This window comes from Microcebus murinus, chromosome 8 (genome assembly GCF_040939455.1).
Source record: "Microcebus murinus isolate Inina chromosome 8, M.murinus_Inina_mat1.0, whole genome shotgun sequence".
Taxonomy (NCBI): domain Eukaryota; kingdom Metazoa; phylum Chordata; class Mammalia; order Primates; family Cheirogaleidae; genus Microcebus; species Microcebus murinus.
This window is the reverse complement of record NC_134111.1, coordinates 75,226,609-75,241,130: the sequence shown is the minus strand read 5'-3', so window position 1 is coordinate 75,241,130 and position 14,522 is coordinate 75,226,609. Positions and strand designations below refer to the sequence as shown.

General features: G+C 43.1%; 1 protein-coding gene across 2 annotated transcripts in view; it reads right to left on the bottom strand.

The window, feature by feature from the left end:
• Window positions 1-357: 357 nt before the first annotated feature.
• Window positions 358-14,522, bottom strand: part of CDK15 (cyclin dependent kinase 15) — a 75,593-nt gene continuing 61,428 nt past the window's right edge. Inside the window, exons 12-13 of one of the 2 annotated variants that reach the window (XM_012738969.2) lie at window positions 10,494-10,633; window positions 358-467 (exon numbers count right to left, since the gene is read on the bottom strand). In XM_012738969.2, coding sequence (XP_012594423.1) covers window positions 358-467; window positions 10,494-10,633 — 250 coding nt within the window. The remainder of the gene's footprint in view (window positions 468-10,493; window positions 10,634-14,522) is intronic. The other variant, XM_076005370.1, reaches the window with a different exon arrangement.

Sequence of the window (14,522 nt, the reverse complement as noted above, 5' to 3'; positions counted from 1 at the left end):
TGACAGAGAGAACTACCCAGTTAAGGGAAAACCATATGTCGGTTGTAACTCCTGTATTCCACTGGTGTCAGCTGGAGGCCTCACAGTGGCCTGCAAGTTCTGTGTTAGGAGCCCTACCACTGCTCTGGGAGCAGGGGACACAGGGGATGCATGTATTATCCTCTTTCCCAACTCAGGAACGGAGGCCTGAAGAGGCTGGAGTTGGAGATGAAGAGCTAGACACAGAAGAGAGGTGCTCTAAACCTGGGGACAATGTCCTCTCCACTCAGCAGCAATTGCTTTTCAGTTCTTCCCATAAGGAAGCTCACTCCTGGGACCACTTACCTGGAAGGGTCTTGGTGACCTCACTCTTTCTTTTCACCAGCATTTGCTAAACTGGGCGGGGTGGTGACCCTTCCGGTAGGAGGCCAAAAGGTCACACATTTCTGGCTTTAGCCTCACTCCCGAAACTGTAAACAAAGACTCTTCTGTAGGGAGGAAGAGAGAAAAGCACCAACATATTATTCCCTGGGCTCTTTCACAGTATTTTTTTAAAATGTCTGTTGTAATATTTGTTACCCAGAGAGATGTGGAAACATGATCTAGACTTATTTACCAATAATTTATACTGACTCACGGATGACTCACTTCCCTGAATCTACTAATAGATACCAAGCTCTTCCTATTTAATTCCATTCGATGCATATTTACCAAATGAACACTTGGGCAAGGCATCATGCTAGGTGTTTAAGACTGTAAAAATAGAAATAAAATAGGGATAAAATAAAAATAGGAATAACACACACACACACACACACACAGAGAAGGGCTAAAAGTGAGGTGCACACAAAGGATTATAATAACCCCTTGCTGCAAGTCTACTATGGAGCACCAGGAAAGCACAGACAGGTGCCCTTTCAGCCTTGAAGGATGACTTATGCTCTTGCTAGTTAAGGACTTCCGGGGAGGATATTCCTGGCTGAGGGATCAGTATGCGTGAAGACATGGAGGAAGAAAAGTGTTTGAGAAAACTGCAAGTAATTGTGCATGGTTAGAGCTAGACAGCCTGGGAGATAAAGTTGGAGAAGTGGTTGGAACCAGACAGTGAGGGGAGCTAATATCATCTCCAAGGAGTCTGACTTTAGTCCCAATGACTAGATTGGGCTAGATATGTTTCCACAAGTTTCAAATCCTGCTACATATATTAGGCAACCTATTTAAACAGACTCCAAGGTACAACTTCTGTAAATTAAAAAAAAAAAATTTGGAAATGTATCTATATGCTACCTTTGACCTCCAAATCACGTATCTGGTTAGTTTAGAATACTGGCAGTTTGCATTTTCAAAAGTGCCTGTGTTTGTTAAGTGCCTGCTGTTGCTGAGTGCTTACTACACAAAAGCAACGGGCCAAGTCCTTAAAGTGAACATTTTAAGGGGCTTCTCTAAAAAATGGGGAAAATAAAACTTCCTGTAAGATTATTGTAAGTTTAAGGAAGATAATATATGCAAAACACCTTGTGCAGTTCCTGATATACAATATATTTTCAATAAATAATAGCCATTGTTACAAGTATTAGCATAGATGTCTAAGAAAAACATCAAGGGGCAGCAGCATCCCAAGCTTAACTCTAAAACGTGAAAAAGAAAAAAAAAAAAGAAAACAAGAGGCAGCAGCGGCCACATCGTCGCCAAAGCACATCCACAAAACTTGCTCAGGGCATCCTTCCATGTGGGCATTGCTTTTCCAACGCTTACAATCTGCACAAACCCAGGTTGCTCAATATATCTCACAATTTAACAAAAAGAGAAGCTTCTATCCTCGTTGATACCAAAATCCTAAAATGGCTTAAAATATTGTTTGCTAGAAGCTATTCACAGGAAGACATAAAACTCAGTGCTGTCTCTGCCTTGCTTGCCTAGACTTCTGCCTCAGATGCTGGGTAAACTGTGGTCCCAACTTCTTGGGTTCGGAATTACATATTCCAAATGCTAGGCTGGAAAGGGGGGGCCATTATATCACTTGATGATATACATGAGACATTTTTACATGGACACTATGATATGCAATTTTGTATTATACTTTCTTTTAGCTCTTGTCACAGCATAAACAGTTAAACAGCTAAAATAAACAGTGTGTACACTTTACAGATAACTCTCAAATCAACACAAATCCAAACGATTTTGGGAACTTCTCTCAGGGAGAAGGATCCTCTTGCCTGGGGGACAGTGGCATGAAAAGCTGGGATTTCCCTCAGGCTTCCTTGCCCCTCAAAAGCAGCAGCTCCTCAAAAGCAGGGAGGGAGGGAGGGAGAGAGAAAGAGAAAGAAAGACACATTATCTGGCAGAACATGCTGGGAAGGCAACCAGTTAATCAAAAGGATTCCAATTTGGTCGTGGACTGCCAGACTCTCCTTCCCAACTCATAGAAAAAGAAAAAGAAAAAGGAGGGGGAAAAAGAAAGAAAAAGAAAGAACGGAAAAAGCTGTAGAGTGGCTCTCCTTCAGCAATCTCACAAATGCAAAACCTTCCACTCTGGTGACTCCTCATTAGCTTACTGAATCTGACAGCATAATTATCGCAGCTGCTTCGCGCTTAGAATAAATAAATACGAAAGTGGGTGTTTAAAAATTTTTTTGAGAAGGGAAATTCAGTCATCTAGACAGTCAGCAGGACAAGTTTATTTAAAACTTTTAGATTCTTATGTATTTAGATCATTTCGGAACGAGATAATGAGATAGTTGTCTTTTCAGTCTAATTGAGTTCCTAAGCTCATGGCTGTTGGCTGTCACCCCTTTCAAACTTTGCTTTAACTTTCCTTCCTTTGGAAATCTGATCCTAGTGTCTCCATTTACTCTTCCTGGGCTGATAACCTGGTGAAGGCTTGGTGCACTGGAGTGCAGAAAGTGACTTAATGGGATTGAGAAGCTAAATAACCTTTCACAGGAAACAAGATAATCAAATCTCCTTTACTTGCCAGTAATGGCTAAAAGAGAAAGCACAAGTTCAAAAAAAATAAAAAAGCTTGGAAATTAAACTATCATTTCAAAATGCCCTGTAATCTCCCATGTCACGTGGTTTTTGCACTGCTCTCACACAGCATCAATCCATCAGCTAGAGATGCTCAGTGCATTTAATTATTCAGAGTGCACACATCCTCGTGATTACGCGGTAATTTTAGCTCATGTGTATGTATATAGGCTTCATATCTTCAAAGCCCAAAGGATCACACAGTACTTTTAATTGAAGTTGCTAACTAACACAGAGTGCACTTAAAACTCTGTCTAGGGGCACAGTACATATACATTTCCGATTAGAGCAGATGATCTTTCCTTTTAAATTCAGTCAGTACCTATTTATTTTTTCCTTTCCCTCCCATCCTTCATTCTCCCAGGACTGAATTTATAGGAACCCCTGTGTTCAGTGAATTAAAATCTATAAAATAAACATCTGTCAATCTAGGCTAAAGGAAACTAGTGTTAACCGATCATGCAGATGGAGAAATTGAGGTTCCCTGTACCATTTTGTTTTAACTTACTCTTTTAAACAATAAAGACAATATAACACCAACACCAAAGAAAACACTGAAAAAGGGAAAAAAATGACCTACAATTCTCCTAAAGGAGAAGAGCATTTTTATTTTGTATACTACCTTTCAGTTTTGTTCATATACATTTAATTTTCACAGGCACATTATAATATGCAATTTTGTGTTCCTGTTTCTTATAGCTCATGTCGTAGTATAAATACTTCTATAACACTATATACTCCTGTTAATTATTTTAAATGGTTACATACTGCTGTGTACTGAGTCAATAAACCAACATTTGTCCAGTTGGTTCCTTGGTGTTTAATATTTAAATTATTTATTTATGGCCCCGTGCGGTGGCTCACGCCTGTAATCCTAGCACTCTGGGAGGCTGAGACAGGCGGATCGCTCAAGGTCAGGAGTTGGAGACCAGCTTGAGCAAGAGCGAGACCTGGTATCTACTAAAAAAAGAAGAAAGAAATTAATTGGCCAACATAAAAATATGTAGAAAAAATTAGCTGGGCATGGTGGTGCATGTCTGTAATCCCAGCTACTTGGGAGGCTGAGACAGAAGGATCACTTGAGCCCAGGAGTTTGAGGTTGCTGTGAGCTAGGCTGACGCCATGGCACTCTAGCCCGGGCAGAGTGAGACTCGGTCTCAATAAATACATAAATAATAAATGATTTCTTTTATTTTTATTTTATAATTTAAAAAACATTATAAATAATACTGCAATGAATATAATATTTTCATTAATGTAGGTTTTGGGGGATTTTTCCCTATTCAATTTGTTCTTCTTCTTTTTTCTTTTCTTTCTTTCTTTTTTTTTTTTTTTGAGACAGGGTCTCACTCTATTGCCTGGGCTGGAGTGCAGTGGCATCATCAGAGCTCACTGCAACCTCAAGCTTCTGGGCTCAAGCAATTCTCCTACCTCAGCCTCCAGAGTAGCTGGGATTACAGGCATGCTCTACCACACTGGGCTAGTATTTTTATTTTTTGTAGTGATGAGGTCTTGCTATGTTGCCCAGGCTGGTCTCCAACTCCTGGGCTTAAGCAATTCTCCCACCTCTACCTTCCTAAGTGCTGGGATTACAGGCATGAGCCATGTACCAGCTGGACATGACCATTTTATGGCTCCTGGTATGTGTGCTGTAATGCCTTGCAAAGCTTGCCCCAATTTACACTACTATCAGCAAAGAATCATCTTTACCACAATCTCACCAACACTGGGAGTCATTAGAATAAAGAAAAATAACTAATTTAACAATTATTTATATTCATTTAATCCCTAGTAAAGCTGTTTATTTATTCCATGTGTTGGTATGTTCTTTTTATTTCCTCTTGCATAAATTGCTATTTTGTGCTTTTGCTCCATTTTCCATTCAATGCTTGATTTATTATTATAAAATTGAATGAGTTATAGAGTGAAACAAAAACAATAATTATCATTGATTAAGAAATCTTAAAACCCAAGAGTTATTGTGTACATTACTACCAAAAAAAAACAACAGAAGCTAAGATAGCATTGAGGAAGAGACTGGTGGTACTGGGGCATGAGTCTCCATTCAACATAAAATTGAGCCTCCTTAATTGTGAGATATTAAACATGTCACTTGGGGTCATGTGGAATCTTTCCCAGGAAGGTTTTATTTTTTTTTTTTTTTTTTTTTTGTAGATAGCTGTAGAAGATGAACCCAGGAAGGTTTTAAAATAAACCCAGTGCCTGAGACAGTGGAGAGAGCACAGGACTGAGCATCAAGTTCTTGGTTCTAATCCTGGGTTTGCAACCAAGTTCCTACGTGATCTTTAGCAAGAGCAATGAATAGCAGGAAGACTGTAGCTTGGGAGTCTGATTTGAAGTCAAATCTTGCTTGGCACTACCACTTGCTAGCTGTGTGACTTTGAGCAATTAGGCTCTTTCAATTCCAATTTTAAAATCTGTAATGTGAAGATAATAATTTCCAGCCTCACCAATTAGTATACCGATTGAATGAGAATTTATGTAAAGCACATAAATGTGCAAAGGCAGCTACTACTCTTCTTTCCCGGGTGTCCGTGACTCGTCTATATAATGAAGGTATGGAATAAATATTTACGATCATTTCCCACTCTAAGGGTCTCTAATTCTTTTCTGAATGGTTGATCTTTACTCGCAGACTGTTGCAACTCATGATGCCAACAAATTTAACTAACTTAAGGGCTTGGTTGTGCTGAGGGACTTCATCTAGTATCACAACAGTACGCAACACCACAAAGCATGTCTCAACCCAGCATGTCCTCTACTGTATTGGAATGGATTAGGACAACTTTAAGCGCAGAAAGTGAAGTGTGTTATAGGGGTTACTTCCAAATTGGTTTCTTAATGTCTTACTTCTCAAGTACTGATTAATGGAGGATTCAGAAGGTTGAGAGAGTGGTGTGAGTTATGTTACAAACTTCTAGGAGCAGCATAGAGTCAAGACACCTGGCTGAGAATCTTCCTTCCCTCCTTCCCATCATCTCCAGCCCCTGAAACCTGGCCTCATAGAATGACAAAATAGTCTGGTTAAACTTTGAATAGACTAGACAATAAAAGCAACAAACAGGTTTGAAATCATGTGGAACAGATCCAGAATGGAACAACGAAACAACTAAAAAGTAGGAGAAACAGAATGTATATTTGGAAACAAAAAAAGGTTAAAGGAATTCTGTCTAGAAAGTGGTTTTGGGGAAGTGATGGCAGAGGGATTTTTAAATACAAAATGAAATAATAGTCAAAGAAGGCCTGAAGTTCTTTTATGGGAGCAAAACAAAACATTACTCAGATTTTAATAGGGCAATATGAGTGAGGCCTATCAGAGTACTGATATTAGGGTGGTGTGATGAATGGTACCAGTATAAATGCCCTGCTTCTTCCATCCCTATGTGTATATAAATATTTAGTAACAATGTTGCCTATGGTACATTGTTTTTGCAAAATTAATTGTGAAGCAATTGCAAGCTTTTCTTTTCGAAGATGTTAAAACCTGTTTTAAAAGAGAAGGGGATTTAGTCCAGGAAGAATGGGAGACTCAAGCATGAGATTTGGCTAGCAAAATGGGACCAACCCAGAGAGAGAGAGAGAGAGAGAGAGAGAGAGAGAGAGAGAGAGACAGAGACAGACAGACTGCCTTTGATGTCCTGATGATCAAGGACCGTGGCTTAAGGACCAGACTCTTAAATCACGTGGCATTTACTGCCCAGATAAAAAAATACTTTTCTGGATCAGTGTCTGTAGTTCAAAATGGCTAGGTTCCAAAATCAGTCTTAACTCTCCAAGGGTAGCATTTGGAAGGCTTCCTGCATGAACAGAGTGGAGCCAGTTTCTAGAAGGGGCAGCTTAATGATTTTCTACTGCCCCCACCCCCAAATCATTAAACAGTGTTCCTTTCCCATAGCCCAAGTTCACGCTGAGGGCAAAGGGAATTAAACGAAGAAGCTGAACCTGCAGCTAAGATTAGAGGGTTGCCAAGGGCCTAATTTTAGGTCCTAGCTGCCCCAGCTGACGTCCGGCACTGCTGGCTCAGCCATGAGGACCACAAGTGTGGCCGTAAGCTGGTGCCTGAGTGGGAAGAACGCTCCCTGGCCATCTGCAAAAGCAATTAGCTTGCTGTTGGGTGTGTTTTGAGAGGGACTACCAATAATTTCTCCTTCAACAAGTGTTTCTTCAGGTGTTCACGAGTCAATAAGGGAAAATGTCAGAACTTGGCAGAAGTTCCCACATGCTTGCCATTCTAATATTCACACTTTTCCACTTAGGAGTGCTCTCCAAAAGGGAACTAATCCTGGAATTCCTGGTTTTCATGGCAAATAACACCCTGATAAATTGCCTCTGGCTCTAGGCTTACTGTTACAACCTAGGGAAAATGTTGTTCAGGACTTCTGAGCTTCATGAAAATAGACATGGATGGACTGGAGCAATTCTTGCATTTTGTGGGGAATTTCTATGTCACTCTTCCCCTGGGATTTAGGCTGTCCTTCCACTCTCCACACATTTCCCAGTCACAGGTTTTATGCTTCAATTGTCTTCTTCAGAGGGCAGACAATAAGAGCTGGCATCTCCCAGATCAAAGGGGAAACAGAATATATTTTAAAGTGACAACTCTGTTATCCTGCAACCAGAATAAAACCAGAATAATAAAATGATATAAATATAAGCCTCTAAATGATTGCATACAGAAATGCCACCAGAGAGCAAAATTTCTTGCATAATTATGGTAGAGAAACTCTCCTTACAAATCACTCATAGGAGCATGTCTTATTTTTGCACAATTCTCATGTTGGGGGCAGCCCTCCTCTGGGATGGAGATTCTATGTCCCTGCAGGTTGGGAACTGTGATTACACGCTGGTGCTCTCAGTCTGCAAAGGAGGCTTTTAATAAAAGCTCATTGCCAGGGGCAATGAGAGATCAGGCTGGCACTGCCAGGCCGAGGGAATGCATCCCTTAGTAGTAATGTGCCCTTGGTGAGGGCCACTGTCGTGAAGGTGCACAAACTGGCCCCAGATGCATCTCTCTCTTTCTCTGTTTTTCTTCCCTGGTAGATTTCCTTTTCCTGTCTACTCTTCCTTGTCTTAACTGTCAGTCTGCTTCTATAAGTATTTCTACAGCCCGGCCCCCAGCCCCCACATACACAAGAGTGTGCACATGCGTGCGCAAGCAACACACATACACAGGCGCGCACACCCAATCCCCCCCTTCCCCTGTCTCTTGGCGCCGGCCCTTTCATCTTCTCCCTCGGGGATTCGAGATGTCGCTGCAGGAAGTGCTTGTCCGCCGAGGCAGCAGCAGCAGAGCCCTGTGGCTTTGACAAACCTCATTTAATTGGGAGGAAGCCAGGAGAATTTGAAAGAACTGAAACATCCACGAAACTCCTTTTATCAGGCATAATTTAAACTCTGCATGGAAAAACCCCTATATGTATAAAGAAAAGTCAACTTCCCTCCTGCTGTGAGCACTCCTCGTCTCCCCCCAGTGCAGGCAGGCTCCTGCAAGATTCCATCTTTTCATTTTTCTAAAAGTGTCAAAGTAGATTTGGGCTCTGTGACTGGGTGAACAGAGAAGGAATACAGATCGTTCTCTCTCACACCTGCGCACACACAGACACACACGCCCGCTAGACATGCATGCACCAGAGCTCTTCTGTTGGTGGCTTTGCTTCGGATCAGGTAGGAGGAATCAAAACCCAAGCTTCTAACAACACATTGGTTTGGACAGTTGATTGTTTCTTTCTAATTACCCTCCATCAAACAAAAGCTGGCGCCTAGAAAACTTTGAAGATCCACAGTGATTCTGAGTATGTAGCATAACAGGCCCTGGAGGAGGAGGGCCAACAGGAATGGTTAAGTGAAGAGAAGGGAGTGTGTGTGTGTGTGTGTGTGTGCACACTCAAGTATGTACACTTGCATGAAGTGGGAGAGTTCGAAGTCCTAAGCCTGAGAGGAGAAAGCTAAGAAGGAAGGGTGCAGGGTGTCGGGCCAGGAGGAGGGGACTGGGCTGGGAAGGTGGGTGGTGCAACTGAAATGGGCAGAGGTATAAGGAAGGGAGTGAGAATTGTAGGGTGGCCCACAACCTCTTTTGTCCTACCCACATGCCAAAGCGTGTCCCTCCCACTTCCAAAGTCCACTTTAGAGTCACCTCCAGTCCAGTCCAATCCATCTCACTGGAAGTATTCTAGTTCTTCCACGTGGTCTCTGCACATCTGCAGTTGATTACACACAGATTTGAGCTGCTTGGATGTGATTTGTGCTGATATGTGCACGAGGGCGCCCTGTTTCCTCTTCTTCACCCTCTTTTCCTCCCACTCCATAAGGTCCTTGAGGCCAAGGACAAGCCTCTTGTTTTCCTCAACTTTTTATAGCACTTAATAAGTTCTTGACACTTAACGGCAAGTTAATAAATACTAATGACTGACTCTTCTTACAGGGTTAAGTAAGACATTAACCCCAGTTGTATGACTATGGTTATTTTTGGAGATCCTAAATGACTCACTTTAATAATAAAATACTCCAACAAGTCCCAGACTAAGAGCTTTGTCCTGCTGCGGGACAGTGTCCTCGATCCAGTGGAGCTGTGTCTGCAAACCCTGCCCGGTGGGCTGGACTGTGTCTACACCTCCTGGCCCTGGCCTGTCCTCACCCTACTGCATCCCAGCCCCATTCCCCCAGCCCCTCCCGGTGCCTTCTTCCCAGGCCGAGCCCCTAGGCCCTCCTCCTTAGCTCTCTTTTCTCTGGCTTAGGACTTCTAAAAACTATTTTCGGTTGAATGGTGGATGTTTTTGCAGAAGCTCCACCTAAGGACAGTCCTCCCGTGACCACACTGCCCACATCCTCCCGTAGTCCTTCCTGGCCATGTTCTGGAAACACAAGGAGAGCTTCGACCGCATGATCCCTCAGCACATTTCAGATTTGGAGGATGACTTCAGGCCCAGGCAGCAAAGGCCGATTTCTGGGTAACTTGTGTTTCCAGCGGGTGGCCAGCCTGGGGGACGCTGCCCTCCCCCACGCCCCACCTCGGTCTGGCGGCGCTTCCTTCTGCAGCATCATATTACCAATCAAGGAGGGCCCAGCTCTCCTCTCATGACATATCCCTGTCACTGATCATCTTACTCTCCATGGAATGAGAGAAGGGCCTTGTTAGAAACTTTGGTTTTGCTTCTCCTAGCAGATGGTAGCTAAAGCAAACAACCCAGAGGCAACTCTCATCTCGTCCCATTTCTAAGTGTAAGTGTATATATGTGAAATGATCACATCATTACAAGGAGCTCCTTGTCACCTCTTCCCACCAGCGCTTTAGAGTCTGAGAGAATCTTATGCAAAACTCAGGCAAGATTGGGTCTCATCTTGCTTCTCCCAGGCAAATCGATCTCTAACTTCACCCCTGGATGCAAACGCTATGATTCTCCAGTGTTGAGAGAAGATGCTTATGACACCAAGACTTAGCACATATGTACACACACACAGAGACTCACCGTCAGGAAGCTGGTACAGCTGCGACGGCAGGGCGCTGAAATAATCGTGCACAAGTGCCTCCTGGGCAGAGACGCGGTCTCGGGGAAACCCTCTCAGCATTTGCGAGGCCAGGTCTTCAGCTTCAGGAGCTCTGCCCAGCCTGGAAAAGTGAGAGAGAAAAATCATGTTTCTCCAGCAGTCTCCCTGCTAAAAAAATAAAGGGAGAAAAGCAAAAAGTATAGAAAAGGAGATGGCTAGACTTAGAAAAATGTTTTAAGTAGAATTTTCCTGGGAATTACTAAAGTTCATGGCAAGTGGGAAAATAACCCCCATACAAAAACGCTTACCCCTGCTGTTACTTAAGATGAAGGAGAAAACTCTTGGCATTCTACCACTCAGCTCCCCTGCCCTCCACTGTGTCTCTGGGCATCATGTACACATGAAAGGCACAGAAGTACAATTATAGAAGCAGAAATATATCATTAAGGATTCTTCTTGGAGGGACACAGCAGCCCCAACCAAAGCAGAAAAGCCTGATTGAAAATATGTTCCAGGCTCTGGACTCCAGGGGTGGCAAGCACAGAATCCTGGGCAGGGAGAGAGAGAGATGATTCTGGAGGGTGAAGTTAGGGAGAAAATATGCTTATTTACAGCGCTTCTGAAACTCAGCACGCAGGGTTATTAGTTAAGAAGCTCTCTTGGTTTCCCTGAAGTGGAGCAAAGGAAGAAAGATAATAAGTATCCAAATCATAGTAAGGACAAGTTCTTGAGCTGACCTCATATTGAATTATATATTTGGAGATGAGCAAAGCCATTTATTGAGCAACTACTATGTGCTAGTAGGTGGTTGGCTCTGGGAGATACAGAGCAAGACTCTATCTTCTGGCAGCTTAGTTTAGTAGAGAAGTCAGTCACTCATCAACTTACCACACAAGTGTGTAAGTACAACTGTGAAGAGACGGGCCCTACTGTGGTCTGAACATCTGTGTGCCTCCAACATTCCCATGTTGAAACCTAATCACACTCCCTATAATAGGCTGAAATAAAAAAAAATGGAAAAATAAAATAAAATAAAATCAACAGCAAAAATCCCCCCCAAAAAACAAAAAAAAAAAACCAAAAAAAACCCTAATCACCGAAGCGATGGTAATAGGAGGCAGGGCCTTTGGAAAGCAATTAGGTTATGAGGGTGGAGCCCACATGAATGGGATTAGTGCCTTCAAAAAAAGAGGTTTGAGGGGGCTCTTTTGCCCCTTCTGCCCTGTGAGGACACTGTTCAGAAGGCACCACCTGTGAATCAGAGAGATCGCACCAGACACCCAATCTGCTGGCACCTTGACCTTGGACTTCCCAGGCTCCAGAACTGTGAGAAATAAATTTGCATTGGATTACAAATTACTCAGTCTAAGGTCTTTTATTATAGCAGCCTGAACTAAGACAGCTCTGATGCCTGAGCCGGAATGGCAGCAGGAGGTGGTCAGGGAAGGCTTTCTTGAGGAAGTGGGCTGTGAGCTGAGAGCTGAAGACTCGGGGGCAGGCAAGGGGCAGGCATTGCTAACAAGGGGACCCAGGGCTGGGAGGGAGAAGAGTGAGTTTTAAAGAAGGGAATCAAGGCTAGTTGTCTGGCTTAGGACAAAGAACGGGAGAGGGACCTGATAGGAAGCTGGGGAGGGTGGCTTGCGAGTCTCCATGTTTCCTATTTACTTACAACGTTTAAAGGTCTTTGCCAACCTAGTGCCAGTCATTTAAGTGCACCCATCTCTACAGCCCACAGAAACGTTGACAAGTGGAAAACCACAAGAGGGAAAGCTGTACAGATCCCAGAAGACAATTAACCACAGGACTGAGGTCTGAGTTTCAGAATTAAGTTTCATGGCCCTGAAATACCTCAGCAAATCCCCAATTAAGCAAAAATAGATGGGCTTACTTAATGTCAAGTACACATACTGGCTTAAAGCAAGAAAGAGCAAGATATTCTTTCCCTTCCAGGTGCCATGATGCAGGGATGCTGGAAGTCCTGGCCCAGAATAGTAATTTGCCTAATTTATGCATAATATTTGCATAAGAAACTTTCAGGTATCCGATTCCCATGACATAAAACCATGTCTGCAAACAGACAACTACCCTAAAACTCAAGAATAATTGCTTCACAGACAAGATAGAAAGGAAATTTGCAAACCCCCAGTCCTTGTAAATTTCTAGGCCAGTTAGGAGAGACAGGAATCTTGGCTGGGGAAGCCTGCTCATTACCTGTGGCCTGAAGGACAGGGAAGTATATTCTCCACCCAGGGTATCCTGTCCAGGCAGAGGTTTTTAGGGCTCATGAAACAGACGTTTGGGGGTACAAATCACTATTAGTGAGCCTGGTATCAGTCTGGAGGGAGATTCAGGGAAAATCTCATGAAAACATTTTCAGCTGGTCCACCCACACTACTGGGCGGTGGGGTAGGTTGTGTGCCAAGATTGGGGCCTGAATCTACTCTCTGCAGCCTTCAGGCTTTCTGGTTAGGTATGAATTTCTGGTGTGGAGGGGGCAGTGGGTAGGTGGTGGTGGTGTGGAGCAATGCACCTCCCAGCCCAATCAGCAACTTGTTCTCTCAGCACACTCCCCACCCCTTTTGCCCCTAACAGTGGGGGCTCCAGACCCGCCCTGTGGTGGGGGCTTAGGTGCTGCAATCTGATTGGACAGAGAAGGCCAGGGACTGTTTCACACCTGTGTTGGCACCGCAGGCATACCGTTTATTTAGACTATGTTTATGCAGAGTGTCTGGGGAAGCCAGGAAAGGTTGATGGAGCTTTGAGGGGCCTTAGGGTAGCCCCTTTTAAGAACAGGTCATTTTTTTTAACCAGGCAAATGAAAGAAAGAAGAGTAGGCACTGATCAGTGATATAAAAATTTCTTTTTTAGGACTTTCCACTTCAACTAACAGAGTCTCCCCTCATCCTTCCTACATGGTTGTATCAGGGCTTCCAGGAGTTTCCGGATTTGCTCCAATCTCACAACCTCTGAACTATGACTGTCACACACCACTTTTCCTTCTCCTCAGCTGGCAGAGGTGGTGACCAAGACAAAGTAGACAGATGAAGTCTCCTCAACCCGTGAACCAAGTTTGGTGTCCCCTGTACAAGCCACCTCCACACCTCCTGGACATAAGCCTTCCCTGGCAGCCCTGGTAGTGGGACCACTGGATCTGGGCCTTTGGCAAGCACCCTAGTGGTCACTGCCTTGCTACTGCACACCGCACTCTCATTTGGGAGCTGAGAAAAGAGTCTGAGGAATACACATGTTGCTTCTTTGGGCACGAATGTTGATTTACTGACACCTTCCATGTTTATATCATTCTGCTTCATCCTGCTACCTGCAGCCTTGCTTGCTACCTGTTGCCTTTATTGTCACATTTCTACACTTTGACACTGCCTCTAACAACTACTGGAATAATTCTCCACTGGATTCATCCTCTACTTTAGAAATGAAAGTTGGTATGAACAATGAACATCACAAGTTTTAATTTGCCTACCGGCACCTTTCCATATAGGCTAGATGTTAATGAATATTGTTAGGCTTGTGATGTTAACTGCTAAACACACCGGAGTGTCTTGCAGAGTTAGGGGAATCCACCCATCCAATTAATGAGAGTCTGTTACTAAAGACAAAGAATCCTGTGATAAACCACCCCTTCTAGTAACATTTCAAGAAGTGAGAAGTATTCCATTGTCAAAATAATACATACTTATTCTAGAACACCTAGAAAATGCAGAGAAGGAAAATTAAAACTATTTCATCACTCTGAGATAATCTTCTTTACTCAAAGATAATCACCATTGCTTTAGTGTTCATTTTTTCCCTTTAGTCCTTTATTTTTACACAGATATATTTTTTGTTTTACAAGAAAAAAATGGGATCATATCAAATAACTATGCAGTATTTATAACATACTTTTATACTTGACTATCTTGACCATCTTCCCATGACTTTAAATAGCCTTCTGAGACATAATTTTACTGGCTGCATAGCATCTCATTACGTGGGCTTACCATAATTTATATAGC